This window comes from Stenella coeruleoalba (genome assembly GCF_951394435.1).
Source record: "Stenella coeruleoalba genome assembly, chromosome: 10".
Taxonomy (NCBI): domain Eukaryota; kingdom Metazoa; phylum Chordata; class Mammalia; order Artiodactyla; family Delphinidae; genus Stenella; species Stenella coeruleoalba.
This window is the reverse complement of record NC_137156.1, coordinates 30,533,312-30,554,842: the sequence shown is the minus strand read 5'-3', so window position 1 is coordinate 30,554,842 and position 21,531 is coordinate 30,533,312. Positions and strand designations below refer to the sequence as shown.

At 41.9% G+C, this 21,531-nt stretch overlaps 2 protein-coding genes across 3 annotated transcripts in view; one reads left to right on the top strand and one right to left on the bottom strand.

Moving 5' to 3' along the window:
• The window catches only part of TDRD6 (tudor domain containing 6), a 63,008-nt gene that overhangs the window by 27,115 nt on the left and 14,362 nt on the right, over nucleotides 1-21,531 (top strand). The window lies entirely within an intron of this gene.
• The window catches only part of PLA2G7 (phospholipase A2 group VII), a 34,361-nt gene that overhangs the window by 9,259 nt on the left and 3,571 nt on the right, over nucleotides 1-21,531 (bottom strand). The window contains exons 2-10 of one of the 2 annotated variants that reach the window (XM_079933561.1): nucleotides 15,085-15,227; nucleotides 10,536-10,657; nucleotides 9,948-10,092; nucleotides 8,293-8,386; nucleotides 5,809-5,877; nucleotides 5,133-5,259; nucleotides 4,178-4,291; nucleotides 2,946-3,037; nucleotides 1,611-1,781 (exon numbers count right to left, since the gene is read on the bottom strand). In XM_079933561.1, coding sequence (XP_079789687.1) covers nucleotides 1,611-1,781; nucleotides 2,946-3,037; nucleotides 4,178-4,291; nucleotides 5,133-5,259; nucleotides 5,809-5,877; nucleotides 8,293-8,386; nucleotides 9,948-10,092; nucleotides 10,536-10,657; nucleotides 15,085-15,193 — 1,043 coding nt within the window. In that variant the 5' untranslated portion in view covers nucleotides 15,194-15,227. The remainder of the gene's footprint in view (nucleotides 1-1,610; nucleotides 1,782-2,945; nucleotides 3,038-4,177; nucleotides 4,292-5,132; nucleotides 5,260-5,808; nucleotides 5,878-8,292; nucleotides 8,387-9,947; nucleotides 10,093-10,535; nucleotides 10,658-15,084; nucleotides 15,228-21,531) is intronic. The other variant, XM_079933562.1, reaches the window with a different exon arrangement.

The window sequence follows — 21,531 nt, the reverse complement described above, 5'->3', positions numbered from 1 at the left end:
TGCCAATAGGCGACTGAAACTTCTGTGTCCTCAGTGGGGCCATTTTCAGCTCACTGGTGGCAGTTCAGGAAGACAGACTGCAGAATTCAGAGTAAATGGATGTAAGGACAGGGAATATTAAGTACAAGCTCTTCTTTCTAGCAGAGAAGGGAAGAAACAGAGAGAGTGATAGCCAATAAGGAAGGTTGGGTGTTCTGTAATATTTCTGCTTTAGAATTAAATAGACTTGCACATACCAATAAGCTAAGTTGACATCTTACCTTAAATATCTAGATCCTTCCTCACCATCTATCTAAAGTCTCTTGAGGGACTTCCCTGGTGGCGCAGTGGATAAGAATCCGCCTGCCAATGCAGGGGACACGGGTTCAATCCCTGGTCCGGGAAGATCCCACATGTTGCGGAGCAACTAAGCCCATGTGCCACAACTACTGAGCCCACGTGCCTAGAGCCTGTGCTCCACAACAAGAGAAGCCACCACAATGAGAAGCCCGTGCACGCACCGCAACGAAGAGTAGCCCCCGCTCACCACGACTAGAGAAAGCCCGCGCGCAGCAACAAAGACCCAGCACAACCAAAAAAAATAAAAATTAAATTAAATCTTAATAATAATAATGTCTCTTGATCCTTCAAGACCCAATTCTACCCCAATTTCTTCTAAGCAGCCTTTTCTGACCACCTTAATTGGAAGAGTCCTCCATTCTCTGTCCTGGGGGTGTTTACTGCCTTTACTGTGTGTGTTTCCTTCTTGCCACCTCTTCTGTGCCCTTCTAAGTAAATCAGGTTTCAGATAGGAGAGGAAGGAGCTCAGTCTTTGCTTTGTAGCATCTCATCGTGAGTTCAAAACGCTATTGGGAGTTCTTTTTCACATCCACGATATAAGCATGTTGCTGACCCTTCAAGGGACTCTATTATAACTTTTGAGAATTTATAAATTCATCTGCTTACCAAACAGATAAACACACTGCAGTTCTCAACAGATGATCTTACTTTTTTTCTAAAGAGTTCTTAGCCTAGCTTACTGATGGAATACTTCCCCCATCCCAGCCCTAAAAATGTATAGGTTTGCTCTTACATTTAGATAAAGGTAGCATGTATCATGCAAATTTTATTTATCAGCACGTGCTGTATAGTATATTAACATAGTTAATAGTATTTAACATTAATAGTATATTAACACTACTCAAAAATTTGCATTTTACTTTTTTTTTTTTTTTTTTTTTTTTTGCGGTACGCGGGCCTCTCACTGCTGTGGCCTCTCCCGTTGTGGAGCACAGGCTCCGGACGCGCAGGCTCAGCAGCCATGGCTCACGGGCCCAGCCGCTCCGCGGCACGTGGGATCCTCCCAGACCGGGGCACGAACCTGCACCCTCTGCATCGGCAGGCGGACTCCCAACCACTGCGCCACCAGGGAAGCCCCAAAAATTTGCATTTTAAAAAGAGTAAGTCTAAATGCACTTGGAAACTGAGATTATCTAATATTCTCCCTTATTCCAAGTCTAAACAACAAATTGAATAATTCTAGAGTAGCAACCAAATGATATCGTTACTTGTTTATCCAAGTTTCAAGTTTCTGTTTCAGATGATGTAATAAGTCACTTACTGATACTTACCTGATTGTAATCATTTTTCTTTCTCTATCAGGTAAGTAGCATTTTTTCATTTTTATAATATTAGAAGGGTATTGGAATCGTTCCGAGTTGATAAAAAAGAGGGGCTGAGGAATTCTGGAATATACTTCATCAGCCACTGGAAACATCCATGCATCCAGAGCAATACCGCACCTGATCAAAGAAGTCTGGTTACACACTGGCCCAGATACAGGAATGTCTAATAATGCAAGGATTCAGAGACACACAGCACACCAGATCATTATGGGTTATCTCACTGAGCTGAAGAGGTATTATACTTCACTGTGGGAAAGGGATATGATTAGCTTTATAAGGTAGCAAACTTGTAATTATACAATCATTTTCTTTAGGAGGCATTTAAGAATTGCAACCTTTAGAAAGACATAATATTTAAAATTTTTTTATTCATTTTTTGTCATCTTTCAAGATAAATTTTAAAATATTATAAGTACTATTCTTCAAAATTGGGGGGTATCTGAAAAAATACAGTACATGCACTATTGCCCCTGTGTTTCTAGTCCTTCTGGACACTGTCGTGTACTCATTATACTTCTTTCAGAGTAACAGTTAGACCCATTCCTCACCTGGAAGAGTGTCTGGGTGTTGAAGAAAAGCCTATGGAGTATATCATTTGAAAATGAAATGTAATTAATTTTCTTTTTAAAAGTAAGTTATCCTATGTTTCTTAGCCTTTTGGACACTCTATTTTATGTGCTAAATGGAGGAAAGAAGAGAATCCCCTTACGTTGAAACAGATTTTAAGAAATGTGAGATGAAGTTTCACAGATGATCCTACCCTCTTTCTACATGGTTGGTTCTACATGGTCTCATCAATCTGGGATAAAATGGTTCAAGAAAGAAAATATTTCTTCAAGTTAGAAGACTGGGGACCTGACTTCCACCCACATAACTATGTAATTTTAGCCCACACTTCATCTTAAGGATGAAAAAAATTAATTAAAAAATGCCCTACCTATTGGGGAAGTCTAGAAAATAGTATAAGATGACAATATTTTTATTACAATTATTATGTCACAGATAATACGTATATATAAAGCTAAACTTCCAAATGAAAATAATAAGCGCTTGAGCAGATGAATAATAACGAGGAAAAATATGGAGAGATGCGAAGAGTTTTCAGTAGCAAGAGACGTAGTTGGTTTCTGTTGAGGAAAATTCATACGGAGGACTTTACGGAGGCAAAAGAACAAACTTGTGAATTCCGAAGGATCTCTTCCTCACTAAGAATTTGATAAATTCTATCTCACGTGTGTTATCACTCCCCCCGCTTCCAAACACTGAGACTCATTCTCTTACCTGAATCTCTGGTCTTCACTAAGACTCTGAATAACTGTGGCTGCACCGAAAGAATGTCCAATAACCGCTATTTTATCCCTGTCGATGGAGTCCTATGTGAAAAAGCATGATGTAAGTTCATCAGTATCTTGCAGGTTGTTCGGAGGATAGGCAGTGATTTTGTGAATTATAAACATCTTTTCACAGGCATGGTTAAGTACCTTGGTTTCTTAGAAAAGAAATATATATACACATACATACATTCACGAGCACCCACACACCCACATACACATATTTAAACATATGCACATATATGTACATATACATGCATGCTTACCTATATATACACAAAGACACGCACATAGTTGTTGAGCATTTCTAAGAGTTCAGAGGTAAACTTCATGGCCTTCCTCTTCACCCACACTTCAAGCATCAACATCATTGCTGATTTCTCCCCCTCCCCCCTCCATGTTTATTAGTTTGTTCACTCCCTGAGTATCGATTGAGCACCTGCTCTGTGCCAGGCATTATAGTTCATTTTCCATGAGCTCCCAGTCTATTAGGGAAGGAGCGACGGATACACGATGCAGATGCAGTAGGGTCGTACCATGGAGCACATATGATAGACAGCCAGACCAGTCCAGGGTGGGCAGTGAGGCCCAAGAAAGCTTCATGGCCGAGGTAATACCCGACTTGAGTTGACAATTAAGCAGGACTGAGTCAGGAAGATGGGGTGTCAGACCAAGGGGACAACACATCCATAGGTATGGAGACAGGAGAGTGGCTAGCCGAGGGACACAAACGCTTCACTGTGTCTGGAGGACATACCATCATCTTAGTGCCCTGTGCTTTCCTACACTCCACCCCCCTACACACACGTTTGAGTCTTCATTCACGCGGTCCACTCTGATATCCTTCCACCCCACCCCAATATTTTGTCTAAAACTTTTCACCAGCGTTTCAAGATCAAGCTCAAAAACATGCAGGAACTGCCCAAGAAATTACAATACTTCCACTGGTTGTATTAAGTTGAAACATATGAAATTTGCCATTTTTGTAGATCAAAGCTGCCTGGTGGCAATTTCATATGTAGTTCAACCTGATGTGTTCCTCACTGTTGGAATATTTTGCAGGTACTTTTTTTTTGCAGCCCTTTATCATATTGTATCTTGTATTACAGCAGTAAGACAGACAAAAATGTGAGCAATAAAGAAGTCTAGGCCAGGGGAAAATGGCTTTTTTTTTAAGCTCACCTTCATCTGTTCCACGTCAAACTCTAAATCTAATACATTCTTCTCTGGTCTCCCGCGATCTATGTCCAGAATCAAATCGAGAGCTTGAGAACACTCCTTTGCTCGTTGCAGTACCTAATATGACGATTAGAAGAAGGAAATGGCAAAGAAAAGAGTTGTAACACTTAAAGCTTGTGCAGAGGGGGCAGGTGGAAAAAATACGCGGTTGCTTATAAACCGGAAATGACTTTGAGATTAGTGATTAGAACACAGCCTAGCATGATGACCCAGGCACCAGCTTTACAGGTAGTTATGGCTTGGTCCAAATCCTGACTCTGTTGCTTACCCACTGTGTGACCTCAGATGATTTACTTAACCTCTCTGAACTTCCATTTATTGTATAATAATGCCTCAGTGAATGTGGGTGGAATTAAATGCAATAACATATATAAAAAGCACCCACTATAAAGCGTGGTACTGAGGTGGAAAGCAGTGTGCTTTATGTCACTTGATCTTCCTCAAAGCCCCATGTGAAAGATACTGTTAATATTCATTATTTCGTAACGGATCAAACATGGAAGCAAAGCAAAAAGAATAAGTAACTTGTTCAAGATCACTCCACTGCGAGGTGATGGTGCCAGGATTCAAACGTAGAAAGTTGCATTCTAAGGCTGGACTCTTAATGCTATTCTATACCACCTCTGTGAAAAGTAGTCTTTACTTCTAATGCAAAAGGATTCTGAATATTCACTGTCATCTCCTAGGATTTTTATGTTGGTCTTTGTTTTTACTATGATCCAGATAGTTCGTTAAGGGCATTTGATTACTCAGAGAATCCTCTGACAGATCTTTTGGGGATGGGAAGTAAGGAGATCTAGGAGCACGGTCTGCCATATGTTAAATTAAACGAGCAAATGTCATCATTTTGCCTATGCTTTTTGGTCACCATGCCACCTCTCTTCTCCTTGCAACATACCTGCTCGTTTCGTAGAGGAAACTCCTCCTCCCCTCGTTTTAGGGTTCTAAGATAAAGCCAAGTCTGGTTTCCTATTTCTGCAGCAGACTGGTCCTTGAAATAGTAAGTCGCAGATGCAGAGCCATCTCTACAATACAAACAGAATCAATTACTTACGCTTGCTCTTTCTCTCCTTCATCTCACCTGTGTTCCTCATCCCCAGCCGTGACTCTTTCTGACTCCCTTTCTTGCACTCTACCTTTTTTTAAATCAAAGAAGCCCCCAAGGGAGTTCTAAGAAAAAGACATGGTTGCCTGTGAACAACCCATTCCATCTTCACAATTCTGGGAGGCTGCGGTGTTGAAAACTCTCTCCTGGAATCAAATCCCAGTGCTGTCACTTGCTAGCTGTGTGGTTTGGGGCAAATTACTTACCCTTCCTCAGCTTCATTCTCTGCCTCCTTGAAACAGTGGTAATGATAACCGTCTTAAAGCATTGTTATGAAGATTAAATGAGATGGTCTGTGAACACGGCACTCAATAAACATTCTAGAAATGTTAGCTATTTTTTTTACATACTTGACAATCTAGCTCAGTCTCCTTTTTTGTTCATCATGTAACCATAGTTGACAATCCTATCAGCACTTTTCATAAACCTGTATGAAAGGTAGAGCTCAGCCACATACCAGGTGACGTACCTGTGTTCTATGGCAGCAACTATAAACCCGTGAGATGCCAGGTCAATACCAATAGCAGAATAAATTGTCCTTCAAAACAAAAAGAGGGAAGCGTTCAACTACCAGTCATGATTACAAGGGGTCCACAAATAAACGTAGGAATATGGAGGTAATTACGCCCCTGTAGTAGTGCCCTGGGGTAAAGCAGAGAGCTGTGGTGCTCAAAGGGGGCTGATTTTACCACTCAGGGGATATTTGACAATGTCTGGAGGGGTTTTCATTATCATGAGTAGGGGGAGGGTGTTACTGGCATCTAGTGGATAGAGGGATGCTGCTAAAACCATCCTATGATGCACAAGGCTACATTCCACAAGAAATTATCCAGTCCAAAGCATCAGTGGTACCAAGGCTGAGAAACACTGGTGCAGTGATTATAAATATTGCCTTTGAGAATTCTGTTTTTTTTTAACTTTTTATTTTATATTGGAGTATAGTTGATTAACAATGTTGTGAGAGTTTCAGGTGTACAGCAAGGTGGTTCAGTTATACATATTCATGTATCTATTCTTTTTCAAATACTTTTCCTGTTTAGGCTGTTATATAATATTGAGCAGAGTTCCCTGTGCTATACAGTAGATCCTTGTTGGTTATCCGTTTTAAATAGAGCAGTGTGTACGTGTCAATCCCAAACTGAGAGTTCTGGGTTTTAATCTTGCGTCTGCCACTTACCAGCTATGTGACTTTAGGTAATTACATTACTGCATTTCTGTCCTCATCTGTAGAATGGGGACAGATAATAAAGCCTTTGCTTTAGAATAGTGATAAGGTTTTGATAAGATAATACACAGTGCAGGAAGGCGGTACAATGTGACGCTTAAGAGAACAGGACCTACACTCTGACCACTGCAGGTGATTGTATCCTGGTTCCCTCACTTATTAGCTCTCTACCTTGGATAAGTCACTTATCTTTTCTCTGCCTTAGTGCTTTATCTGTAGAAGGGTGATGTTATAAGATTATGGTACCTGGTCGGGTTACTGTAAGGATTAAGTAAGTTACACAGTTTCAGTGCTTATAACCGTGTCTGCAACAGGGGAAATAACCGAACACACGTTAGCTGTTATGTAAATGACTGGACAGGGTGAGATGCTTAAAGGATCATGTGCTAATTAGCAACTACATTCAGAATCCCTTCCACATCTTTGCTCTGCACAATCTTCTCTCCTGTCATGTATTCAATAGGAAATGGCCATAAGGAACAAAAAGGAGGTAGGCACCATGTCTTGTACTCCTGACAATGCAGGACCAACTCAGGAAGGGAAAATCATCTAGTACAGGGATCAGCAAAACCTTTTCGGTAAAAAGCCAGAGAGTAATTGCTTCCAGCTCTGTGGGCCACACACTATGTGTCACAACTGCTCAGCTCTGCTGTTACAGCACAAAAGCGGCAGAGACAATGGGGGAAATGAATGAGTGTGGCTGAGTTGCAATAAAACCTTATTTACAGAAGCAGGCAGCAGGCTGGAGCTGGCCCTCAGATTCTGAGATGACAACCACTGGTCTAGAAGGAATCAAATAACTAGCTGGACTACGATAACTTCTTATTGCAGATGCTACACAATTTCTTACCAGCTAAAAGCCACTCTTCTGAAAGTCTTATAATCCTCTGAGGGGGGAGATGGGGAGGCAGTTGAGAAGATGTAGGAAGAAAGTGGAGGGCGTGCGGTGGCCGTGAAAATGTGCCACTCGTCATGGCACAGAGATCACCGTTGACTAAAGACCCCTCGCAGATCCCACCCCTGTGGATTCGAGTGAAAGCTAGGCTTCCTGTGGGTCGGTCCCAGCGACTGGACATGGTGTGGTTTAACGCAGGTCCTTTCCTGTGAGGTGCAGAGCTCCTCTGAGGAGCAGTTCTTTTTTTTTTTTTTTAGCCTTCCACTGCGCCACCAGGGAAGCCCTGAGGAGCAGTTCTTGGTCAAGCACTCCCTCCATCGGCCTGGCCCAATCTTTCTTAGAATTGTGCTGCGGTCTCGAGATGCTCCGTATCCAGTCCTTCTGTCTCCCATCTCCTTCCCAGGTGTCCAGCCTGCATCATGAAAGCTCTCCCCATCTTTTCTGCTTCTGCTCTTTCCCTTCTATCCTCCATGGGCATTTTGTAATACACGTCTTTCACCGCTAATCTAGTCATGGTGGCTGTTTCTCGGAGGACCTGAACTAATACGATGAATGATTTTGAGAGTGTAAATACTATAATATAGAAAGACAACAACCCAAAATGCGACAGCCTGTCTTCCTCTGTTGTGAAGCTGGTCTCCATGGGCTGGAGGCAGGAAAAAACAGGGCTATAGGACCGATCAACAGATCCCAGCTAATTCCTGAGGAACGCCAAGTCCTCCAGGACAGGGGACAGCCTGACACTCCATAATCTGCTGTCCCTCTTCTGGGGGAAAACTGCATTCAGTCATTTGTCCCTAGAATCTAAAGTCGTTCAACCTCTGAGACTTTACCTGAATGCTCCAAGACCATGAGAAAAAATAATGAGTGGGTATTTCTCCCCAGTCCTCAGAGGGGAATTCCAGGCTGCAGGAGTTGTCATTGAACCTAGACAGCAGTGGGAGACTGTAATTAGTGTTTTTTCTGACTTGAGTGTTGCTATTTAATTTAACATATCTCCTTAGTATAAAATTCTGACCCATGGAATTCATGTTTTTATGCATTAATAGTAAATTCATTAAAAAAGTCTCCTACTAGATACCACCAACCGAGGGCCTGAACTATGTGTTTTTCCTAGGACCGTACGATCATTAACTATCGGTTCTCACTGCCAGCTCTGAACTTGAGGTGAGACATTTTCCTACTTAGAGGTGTATTCGGGAAGGCCGTTCCTTATGATGAATCCCAGGTTTGGGCAAAACTTCAGAGGGAATGTTCTGAAACTAAACTACCAGTAAACCTCAGGAATATTACACTGAGATCCAGAATCTTCAGATCGGAGAATCATCTCATTCTAACTTGATCAAAATCAAGAGGAAGGTGGAGAGACCTTCGACTGCATGCTTAGATGTAGCTTTGGAGGAAGCTCTGCCACTTACTAGCTACTGACCTTGGGCGAGTCAAGAGAACTCTCTGAGCCTCAGACTCCTATAAAATGAGGGAAATGATATCTATCTCAGGGGGGTTTTGTCAGAGTCATATTTAAGTAGGAAAATGTAAAGCACATCTATCCAGTCACATAGTAAAGGGCTCAAAAAAATGGAAGAGGTTGTCTCTTCTTCCTTCACTTCTCGCTTGTTATTGTCATCATTATCATCAATTATTTGTGTTTCACTTTCACATCAATACGATGCAGATGTGGTCATGAAGACTGCATGTGATGATTGCTATGGAAGTGACTTATAAGTTATTCAGCATCGTAAAGATGCGTAGTGATAATATTTTCATCATTTCTCTTATAAATTGATTCTTAAGAAAACTCCAACGAGATGTTTAAAATGAAGGCCAAAAGTTGTAGGTATTTCTGAGGGGAAATTTGAAGACATGGTTAACATCAACCCAACAGTAGTGTCTGGTCAAACAGATAAGGAAGGACAACTCAATATTAGCGAAATACAGACATATTAAGTGATGAATGCACATCGGATTGTCTTAGTGAGAGAGGCTGGCCGCTTGGGGATCGGTGATGGGAATGAGAGTAGTTTCCTCATTTATGACATGTAAGAAATTAGCTTTCTCTCCTTTGTTTAGGATCTGGAGAGTTATGGAGGCTTCTGTTTTCTTTCTCTCTTTGCCCAACTGTAGAAAGCACTTTAGCGCAGAGCATAGAAGGTAGTAGTCACATCAGTCCAGCTGCTGGTCTCACCACATGATTGCCTCCAAGAATATGTAAGAAGCAAAAATCAGGCCAGCCATAGAGAGATGTTAGAGCCAGCCTGAAAGTCTGATACCTTCACTCCCTCCACGCACCCCATCGTATTCAGAATAGACAAAACGAGAACCCTTGGTTCTCTGATAGTTACCTGGCCTTTTAAGAAATACTCTGTCATCTTAGGAGATGTCTGGACAGGAGACAATCTACTTTGGTCTTTCACTGCCTGAAACTCCTGCTATTTTCAAGCTTTTCTTATATTCTAGAGCCTAAAAGCAGAAGCAACACAAATCTTACCGAAGAATAAGCTCAAAATTTTGCCCATAAGCCAGTGTGTTCCAAGAAATTTACTAAGACCAAAAAAATATTCTTTGTTTGGGATCCAAAGGGTGTCACAGTGACCATGATCTTGGGATGGATAATACAAACGCAAGAAGGTGCCCTGTAGAGGAAAGAAGTTAATGTACTTTTAGTCAAGTTGCTTCTTAAACATGTTCTAACAGCTATTTTGCATATTTAATTAGCGGGGACCCAAATACTTCTATTGCGCAAGAGGTCCTGAGAGCTTTTTAAGTTGCCGTAGTGATTGAATGCAGTCAAAAGGAAGAGAAATAGAACAACAGTGTGCTTTTTGAGTGAAAAGAAAGTATGAGCAGCCTGGTTTCAGCCATCAAAGAAGGGGGAAGAAAGAGTTTATAGTTAATCCGATGAGAGCAACGAATTGGGGAATGAATTAAACTGCCAAAGGCTTCCCAGGAGACCATACAAATGGCAAAATAAGTCTTTCTCAGTTGAGGGCAAGGTCAGGTTTCAAAACCTTCTCATGGGCCATAGCCACAGTCAATATTAGAATATAAGGATAAGTGGTATTAGTCAAATCACTACCTTATTCGTGTAATCAAACATCAAGTCTGTACAACCGACGGAATAAGATCCATTTCCTCTGGGGATTTTAGTTTGGCCAAACATTGCAGCAGCCATCAGAGCTTGTAGTTTTTTGAACCACGCTGGAAAACAGGTCAATATTATTTCACTTGTCAGCCGTTACACCCCAGACTTTATTACACAAAGAAACTCCAAGAGAATCAAGGGACTACCCATAGTTTCCTGCCTCCATTTCTTTACTAATTAGTAAAATACACAAATAATTATTGAGCGCCTGCTGTATGCAAAGCACTGTGTGGGGAAAAAGATGGCGGTCGACATAGCCCTTTTCCTAAGATGTTGAGGATCAGCTCCCAATCCTTCCAGCTTTGCCCTTACCTTCTACTCCTATCCAGAGCATATTAGAGACCACTTCCCAAATCTGCTTTTCCTAAACATGAACTCTATCCACCTTTCAGATTTGGGCTCACGACTTCCCACTGGAAGCCTTCCTATTGGAACAGCAAAGCCTATGGTCCAGAATGAAACTAAATGACCATCTCCCAACTCCCCCTCTTCATCTTCCAAACACACAGCATGCAACTCCAGAATTCCCTAGCTTGGGGACCCCAAGCCAGAAACCTGGGAATCATGCTACTCTCCTAACCCTTTCTCCTCTATCCCCTACATCCAACCAAGTTCCAATCTCTAACATTTGTTTTTAGCTTAGGATTCTCTCTCCAATGTAGCCTTGCCCCATTAGCTCAACTCTCTCAGTTACACCTTAACTGTTCTTGACCGGACAGTTGCCATCTCTCCCAAGTGTCCTGTTCACCTTGGATCCTGACTCCTTCAACTGCATCTTTCACACAACTCCTGGAGTGATTTAAAGCATGAATCTCACCAGGCAATTCTTCAAATCCTTCAATGCTTTCCTATCATCACCAGGTATTTTTTCTTGAAGGGGGAATATACTGGAATCTTTCTGGAAGGCAGTTTGTAGGTTATGTTTAAATCTACACATGGCTTCCAGTGTGGGGTGGCTTATCTTTCCAGTGTTTGGGGGTTGAAGCTCGTAGAGGTTCACAGGTACACAAGTTAAATCCCAAGTTCCCGGGCACTGTAAGAAAGACCCTCCATGATCTGGAGGTCCACTGGCTCCTCCTCTTCTGCTGCTTTTTCCTTTGTTATCTCCCTCCCTGTGCTCCAGCACTGCTGAGTGACGCACGGGGCTGTTCCATGCGTCTACACCTTAGTAAATGCTGTTCCCTGCGCTTGAAATCCCCATGGCAAACTCCTCTTCGACCTTTAATATCTTGATCTTCTCTGAAGCCTGCCCTGACCACCACCCCAGACTTAATCGTTTCATCCTCAGTATCAAATCAATTCCCTGTATATATTTTTATCTTTCTTCCTATCATATTAGAGTAACATTATGTGTCTGCACACTCTGTCTCCCAAGGCTATTTTGTAAGAGCTGCATCCATATCTTTGCATCCTCACATCTTTAACACAATGTCTAGCACATAAACGGTGCTCAAAAAATATCTGTGAAAATGAGTTAAATTAAGCTTTTCACTGTCACTGGGTCTCTTTTGTTTCTGCTAAATGCTTGATGGCATATATATAATATATTTTTTTTTAAATAATTAATTAATTAATTTTTTGGCTGCATTGTGTCTTTGTTGCTGCACGCAGGCTTTCTCTAGTTGCGGCGAGCAGGGGCTACTCTTTGTTACGGTGCACGGGCTTCTCATTGCAGTGGCTTCTCTTATTGCGGAGCACGGGCTTTAGGTGCACAGGCTTCAGCGGTTGTGGCATGTGGGTTCAGTAGTTGTGGCACACGGGCTTAGTTGCTCCGCAGCATGTGGGATCTTCCCGGACCAGGGCTCGAAACTGTGTCCCCTGCATTGGCAAGTGGACTCTTAACCACTGCGCCACCAGGGAAGGCCCATGGCCTCTATTCTTTTACCCACCCACTCTTGAAACATTTTCTCTCTCTGGTGCCAAAACCCTTTAACACACCTGCAGTTTCACCTGTTCCCCTTTCTAACCCCCAATCAAGTCCTCATGTAATTTCAGGATGGTGAGTCCATATATCAGTGTATCTGGATTCAGTTTTCTAGATTCAGCTTGCCTGCTCCTTTCCTTCTGTTGGACTGTGAGAGGTGTATTCCAGGACATCTGACCCCTGAAAAGGTCTCAGGAAACTTTGAGCTGACCCAGGTTTGAGTGTAGGCCTCCAGGGCCCTGTGGCTGGTGAGTGCCAGGGAGGCTGCAGAAAAGGTTCACCAAACAACAAGGTCCTACTGTACAGCACAGGGAGCTGTATTCAATATCCTGTGATAAACCATAATGGAAAAGAATATGAAAAAGAATATATATGTATAACTGAGTCACTTTGCTGTACAGCAGAAATTAAACACAACATTGTAAATAAACTATACTTCAATAAAATAAAGAAAGAAAGAAAGAAAGAAAAAGAAAAAAAGGAAAGAAAAAAGAAAGAAAGAAGAAAAGAAAGAAAGGAAGAAAGGAAGGAAGGAAGGAAGAAAGAAAGAAAGAAAGAAAGAGGAAGGAAGGGAGGGAGGGAGGGAGGAAGGAAGGAAGGAAGGAAAGAAAAGAAAAGAAAGAAAGAAAAGGTTCACCAGCCCGCAGCTAATCTGGTCATGGTCCTAGATTTCCCATTCTCTAACCAACTATCAGCACTCATCACGAAGGAAGAGGCAGGGAAGAGACTTGCCAGGTTGAATGGCCACTCTGTAGATGATATAGTTTTGTGGTTCAGAACTTACAAATGTCACTTCCTATTTTTCTTCAACTCTATTTTAATAGGAGCATTAGAACCTATGGTATGCTGTTAATCTTATTATACATTTTTGGTGATGTTCATTTATCAAATAGTCCTGATGTCCATTCCTGGGGTTGGAGATGGAATGTACACGTGCTAGGAAAATGACACTCTCTTATATGGCTTTACGTCCTCCATTAGCGAATGGGATATCTCTAGCCATGTTTACAAACTTTTTGGCTGCATGATCATATTTTCTATGTATTCATTTATTAAGAATGATACAAATAATCATCTATTATTTTCATCTTTTATTGAATAAACTATTTCTAATAATTTTAAATTTATTTATGCATAATTTTAAAAATATTTATGCATTCATTTTTGAGTAGTTCAAATGAATGGGGCATTGGGCTCCAGGCTGGGATGACAAAGATGAATCAAGTGTGTCCTCAAGTTTCTGACTGTCCAGTAACAGCTTTCCAGTGATTTTCAGACATGGGGGAATAGAGAACATGTTTTGAAATTCCCACTCTGTACCGATAAAAAGCACATGAGGCAAATGTCTCCTAGGTAAGAATTTGCTCGTCATGTAAGATGTTACCTGTTTTCAACATACAGATAAGGGAATGGGAGAATTAATTTAACCTCCTTGAGCTTGACTACAAGCCCTCTGTCTTAGTCACCAGTGTATTACGCACACCTCAGTTCTCTGATAAGTATTGTTGCATGAATGGACCTGTGAGATATGATGCCATTTCCTATGCAAACATAGATAGAAGATCTGGTCCCTTTTCTGCTGTTGCAATCATTTCCCCAACTATGAAGCAGGGCCGGATTTGTAAGGCACTGGTTATGAAAGATCTTTGGTAAATGTCACAGTAAGGAGTCACCCGTCAAGACCGCACAACTAGATCCAGGGCTGCCCTATCTCCCCAGGTGCGTGCGTCTGTGGTACAGACAGTATGGCACCTTGCAGAGGCCGCTGATGCTGCTCACCTGAGGAGACTAAATAGAGAAGTTCATGCATCCCAACCCTCTGGGATTAGCAGGAATTCACAAAGCTCCAGAAGGAATCGCTTTTCAATCAAGGTTATTCTAGGTGACAGGAGATGTCCCTGTCTAGAGATGGCTGTCCCATTCCAGCCGCCACTCCTGGGCTTGACTAAGCCTCCCCCTCTTCTCCTTCCCTCCACCCTGCAAAGTAAGAAAGAGCAAGGGATGCACATCCATGCTCATCTGGAGCTCCGAGTGCCTACTGGTCCCTGCTCCTGCCTGTCATTAGATAGAAAAGATTGTCCCCCTCTGGATCCCAAACTCTAAATCGCCATCTTCTCACACACTCCACCATCAACCAGGACTTCACCTGTTGATCAAGACTCCTGCCTCTCCTTCACCTTCGTGGGGGCAGGTTTGGGGTTGCCTCTGAAGGCACTTCAGGGGAAGTGTGTTACTGCACGGAGAGGGCGTGAGTCAGGGCAATGAGGTATAGAAGGGGCGGTGTAGACCTTCTCTACGGTGACTGCACGCTGAGGTTCCAGCTTGTCTGAAAAGGCCTCATCCTAGGCTGTCCTGCAGTCCTGATGTTGAAGAAGAAGGCACTCCTCTAGTTTCGTTAAGAAGAGGAAAGAGTGAGGCCCTCCCCCCTCCCCCAGGAGAACTGAGGATCTCATCTTCATCAGAATCTTCTTAGAAGTCCACACGTGCCACTTCCCTGGGACCACTTCGAGTCTGGCAACAGGTCAGTGGCTCAAGCCCTTGAACAAATAGACCTCTTACCTGATGATTCAATATAGGCAACAGGATTTAGGTCTTGCCAGTAAAAGGGATGAACCAGCGTGAGGCAGGTGCAGAGGCAGAAAAGCGCGTGCAGTTTGGGTGGCAACATCTTGGAAGCTGAGCAGCCGTTTCAGCTTAACCTTCTTCAAGGCAGATGATTAAAAGGAAAAAAAAGACATGCAACAACGAGGACTTAAATAGGCTAACCTATCAGTGAGATTAAAGGACTAGCAACATGATTCCGTGTGTCATAAAGGGAGAAGACATTTGGGAAAACACAGCACATGCAGTTTCTAGGATGGGTTCTTGGAAGGCACCAGGGTGTCAGAGTTCTTGGTCGTGCTGGATTGCAGAGCCCAGAAATAACACTTTTAGGTTATAATATTAGGTTTTCGGCCACTAGTTCCCTAACTTTGTAGCAGTCTAGTGTGGTTAGAAAGAAGAGCATCAAACTCTAATAATTTTATCACATGTCATAATCATAATCATATCCAAGGGCATGTCTAGCTCCTAGTAAACCCTCAGTATGTTTTGGCTAACGTTTCCGTCATGTTTGTAAAATAATCGTGTTGCAGCAGCTGGGTGTGTTTTTGGTGCTGATGATGTTATATTTGGGGGGATCTCTATAACCCTGCTACGTCTGAGAGCCTCCCAAAGGCAGGGGGCAGATCTTACTTGCTGTCCCAAGTGCCTGACAGGGGTCCTGGCATGCAGCTTGTGTGGGAGAAATGTCGGTAGCACTGATGAATACAACTGGACTTGTGATGATAATAAATTATATTACAGGAAGGCTCTTTGCTAACATCTTAGCAGCAAAAACTATCTTGTATTTGTGAATCACTTTTCCCCTTGAAAATTTCTCCCGTCTTTTTGGGGTGATGGAAATGGTCCAAGCCATCACCATCTCATTCTTGAATTTTGCAATAACCTGTCACTGGTCTCCCCGAACCCTATGGTCAATTCCCAATATAGCAGCCAGAGTGATCATGCCATTCCTCGTGCTCAAAGCCCCCAAATGGCTTCACACGACACAGAGCAGAAGCCACAGATCTTAAAGTAACATATAAGGCTCTGCAGCCTGTACTCAACAGACTCCTGAGCAGACATCCCAGCCTCTCCTGCACACTCACCCACATACTCCCTGCAACTACACGTCTTCCTTGCCATCCAGCCAACATTTCAGGCCCCCCCTTGTCCCACCTTGGAATCTGTACCTGTATTCCTCTTCCAGGAAGGCTCTTTGCCCTGACACCCAAATAACCAGCTCCCTCACTCCTAGGTTTTTGCTTCCACGTTACCTTCTCAGTGAGGCTTTCCCTGACCAGTTTAAAATTACAATCTACCCCCCAACGCATACACCAATATGTGTCCTGTTTCCCCAACTGCTTTATTTTTCTGCATAATATTATCACCAGTAGAGATTCTCTGGATTACTTGCTAATTGTTTATCTTCCTCTTCCAGAAAGTCAGTTCTGTGAGCATAGAGAATTGGGGCTGGGTTTTTTTGTTGTTGTTGTTGTTTTCCCTGCTGTATTCCCAGGACCTACAACAGTACCCGGCACATAGCAGGCACCAGTAAATGCCTGCTGCATGGATAAATTCTGAATCCTGGTAGTTTCTAACACATCGGTTACTCACATAAACTGAGCCATGTTTAGTGATCATGTGGGTGTTTGTCCCACTGATACGAATGGGGTACTAACTAGCTGGCATGGTTATTCTGCAGGAAGATGTAGATCCGTGGCCCAGAAATCAGTGTTCCTGAGTAGCTATGTGCTCCCCTGAATTTCCTGGCCTCCCTGGTAGCTAGACGGGACTGATTTCCGATAAATGGGAATTTGAATGGAAGTGGCCTAGGACATTTATGCGTCAGTATGTCTCTCCATTCCTTCCTTTCCTTCATTCAACAAACTTAGAAGCCACATGTGTGTCTCCAGATGGAGGAAGTCTGGATCCTTCATCACTGAGCAGAAAAGAGCCTCTGCCAGTTCATATGGCCTTTTATGAACAAGAAATAAACCTTTGTTGTGTTAACCCATTGAAATCTCCAGGTTAAGTTGTTTTCCATTATGACAGTGCAACAGGGCCGATTCTGAGTAACATCAGATCTGCAGTCATTCAGTCGATGGGTACTTACTAAGCAAATGCTACACACCCTCTGCTATGTCAACAACTGTGGTAAATACCGGAGAATTTGACATAATCCCTGCTCTAAAAGAGCTTACAATAAGGGTTCAGAAACAAGACTCACATCTATAATACAGGAAGAAAGCAAATGACAAGGACATTTCCAAATTCTTAGATGATATGGTACAAATTCTCAGGGCAACAGGAATTCGGAGAATAAGATTTCAGAGGAGACAGGGCTATAGAAAGGTCAGCTCTTATCACACAGGCTAAAAATCCAGATAGGTAGCTGGGAAAACTGTCCCTGGAGCTCTAAGCTTCTTGGTTATTTGTAGAGTGAGTCTGGCATTTCCTTATTCCATATCTTTTTTTAGGGGGGTGGGGGGAATCAGAAAAAGCATGTACAGTTTAACTCCTTAAATTATTTATAATATTGGTTGACTTCAGTTTATCTTATTTCACTACTATTTTCAATTTTATTAAAACGTTAATACATGACTTCAAAATTCAACCATGACAATAAAGTAAATTAAGAAATGGAGCTGTCTCTGCACTAATAATCCCTTGCCAACAGATGTTTTTCCAGATGCATTTCCATGCGTAAATACATGTACACATACACAATACAGACAAACATATACACCCATACATATAAATATACATACATATATAGCTTTAAAGTTTGTTTATAAAACGTCATACGATATATTCAACTTCCATTTTTAATTTGAAAATATATTATAAATATCTTTTCATATGAGTACCTAGCACTATAATTTGTCTTTTTATTTAAAAATGGCACCTAGGAGTTGCTAAAAAAAAGTTTGCTCACTAAATAGATGATAATATTGCTAACATTTGAACACTTACTAAGTGCCAAGTATTTTGCACAGTTTCTGGCACATGGTCCCTTACTCAATCATCACCAAAACAATCTGTCAGGGGAGCTTAATTATCCCCATTCTACTGATGAGGAAACTGAGGCCAGAAAAGTTTAAGTGACTTGTTCTAATCACACAGCTAGCAAGTGCTGGAGGTAGGGCTTAAGCCCAGATTGCCTGAATGCCACCTTTTACCCACCACATGGCATCTTGATATAATGTCAAATTCTGTTCACTCTAAAACCAAAATCTTCTAAAGTTAACGAACAGAACAGTTATTTTAATGATGCTAAACTGGTCAGAGCTGGATTGAGAGATGACTTAACAAAGAATTAGAAATTGTTCTCCAAAGAGATGAGACTCTGTCTCATTGTTCTTGCCCTAATTTATATTGGAGCAACATGCCAAGACCCTTGGAAACTTCAGAGTACTGTGTATGAATCCCGAGACATAGCTAAGTTTCCCAAATAAGCAATAGAAGAAGTTGCACTGAAGCCAGGCTGGATCCTCACAAGCCTCCACTGCTACCCCTCTGTTACAATGTCACCACTTGGATTTTCATCAAGTAACATCATCCACAGAAAGTATTTACCACTCCTGGTGCTTACAGCCCAGGCTGAATAAGGGGAGTGTCGTTCAGCCCATTGGAAGATCACGAGGGATGAAGAGGTGAAAAAGAGAAGACAAAGTGAAACACATAAGGAATCAACAGTGATTTTTAGGAACCCTGCACTAACCCCAAGAAGGCTCACTTGCCCATAGCAACTTGGGTATTCATCACATCTTCCCTGTCAATAACCTCAGGGAGAAGTAGAGACAGCCAATGGCTAGCAAGGCTTCCCCGAGTCCTCCAAGCAGGACTGGGGTGCTCTGCCCTCCCCATGATTCCTACCAGACCAGTGCCATGGCCATCACCTTTTGTCCTTATAGTGGAACCGGCAGAGTTAAGGCCAGGTGAAATGGCCCGCGCCAGTTCCCTGCCTAACCTCAGGCAGGCTGCAAGGCTCTTGCAGAACCTTTGAACACGCTGACTCCTGAGACCCATCGCAGACTTTCTGATGCAGAATCTTCAGAAGGCAGGTCCAGGCATCTATATGTTAGCTCCCTATGGGCTCTGGTATAGCCAGTACCAGGAGGCAGTGTTTGGAAATGTCTGCAATGGAACAGTAAGAGTACTGTTTGCTGAGTTTTTTTCATCACCCTATATATGTGCTATCTGACCTCATTCCCAGAGTAATAATTCTCCAAATAATTCAATGACTGGCTGCCTCATTCATGCATTTGTTCACGAGTCCATTTACTCAATTTTAAGAGTGACTATGTGTCAGTCACTATGTTTCGGATTAAAAGATTTCAAAAATAGATGTGATTTTTGTCTTTAAAATCCCTAGCAGGGAAAGCGATTGTCGAGCGGTCATAATGAGGAATAATAGCACAATAACTGAGGCAGAAGAACGGGTAAGTGACCTGGAAGACAGAATAGTGGAATTCACTGCCATGGAACAGAATAAAGAAAAAAGAATGAAAAGAAATGAAGCCAGCGTAGAGACCTCTGGGACAACATTAAATGCACCAACATTCGCATGATAGGGGTCCCAGAAAGAGAAGTGAGAGAGGAAGGACCCAAGAAAATATTTGAAGAGATTATAGTCGAAAACTTCCCTAACATGGGAAAGCAAATAGCCACCCAAGTCCAGGAAGAGCAGAGAGTCCCAGGATAAACCCAAGGAGAAACACGCCCAGACACATGGTAATTAAATTGACAAAAATTAAAGACAAAGAAAAAATATTAAAAGCAACAGGGGAAAAACGACAAATAACATACAAGGGAACTCCCATAAGGTTAACAGCTGATTTCTCAGCAGAAACTCTACAAGCCAGAAGGGGGTGGCACGATATATTTAAAGTGATGAAGGGGAAGAACCTACAACCAAGATTACTCTACTGGGCAAGAATCTCATTCAGATTTGACAGAGAAATCAAAAGCTTTACAGACAAGCAAAAGCTACAAGAATTCAGCACCAGCAAACCAGCTCTACAACAAATGCTAAAGGAACTTCTCTAAGTGGGAAACACAAGAGAAGAAGAGGACCTACAAAAACAAACCCAAAACAATTAAGAAAGTGGGAATAGGAACATGCATATTGATAATTACCTTAAATGTGAATGGATTAAATGCTCAACCAAAAGACACAGACTGGCTGAATGGATACAAAAACAAGACCCTTATATATGCTGTCTACAAGAGACCCACTTCAGACCTAGGGACACATGCAGACTGAAAGTGAGGGGATGGAAAAATATATTCCATGCAAGTGGAAATCAAAAGAAAGCTGGAGTAGCAATACTCATATCAGATAAAATAGGCTTTAGAACAAAGAATGTTATAAGAGACAAGGAAGGACACTACATAATGATCAATGATCAGGGGATCAATTCAAGAAGAAGATGTAACAATTATAAATATATATGCACCCAACATAGAAGCACGTCAATACATAAGGCAAATGCTAACAGCTATAAAAGAGGAAATTGTCAGTAACACAACAATAGTGGGGGACTTTAACACTTCACTTACACCACTGGACAGATTACCCAGACAGAAAATTAATAAGGAAACACAAGCTTTAAATGATACAATAGACCAGATATAGTTGATATTTATAGGGCATTCCATCCGAAAACAGCAGATTGCACTTTCTTCTCAAGTGCACATGGAACATTCTCCAGGATAGATCACATCTTGGGTCACAAATCAAGCCTCGGTAAATTTAAGACAATTGAAATCATATCCAGTTTCTTTTCTGACCACAACGTTATGAGATTAGAAATCCATTACAGTGAAAAAAAAACGTAAAAAACAAACACATGGAGGCTAAACAATACGTTCCTAAATAACCAAGAGATCATTGAAGAAATCAAAGAGGAAGTCAAAAAATACCTAGAGACAAATGACAGTGAAAACACGATGATCCAAAACCTATGGGATGCAGCAGACCAAGTTCTAAGAGGGAAGTTTATAGCAATACAAGCCTACCTCAAGAAACAAGAAAAATCTCAGATAAACAATCTAACTTTACACCTAAAGGTTCTTTGAGAAGATAAACAAAATTGATAAACCTTTAGTCAGACTCATCAGGAAAAAGAGGGAGAGGGTTCAAATCAATAAAATTAGAAACGAAAAAGAAGTTACAACAGACACCACAGGAATACAAAGCATCCTAAGAGACTACTACAAGCAACTCTATGCCAATAAAATGGACAACCTGGAAGAAATGAACAAATTCTTAGAAAGCTATAACCTTCCAAAACTGAACCAGGAAGAAATAGAATATATGAACAGACCAATCACAAGTAATGAAATTGAAACTGTGATTAAAAGCCTTCCAACAAACAAAAGCCCAGGACCAGAGGGCTTCACAGGTGAATTCTATCAAAC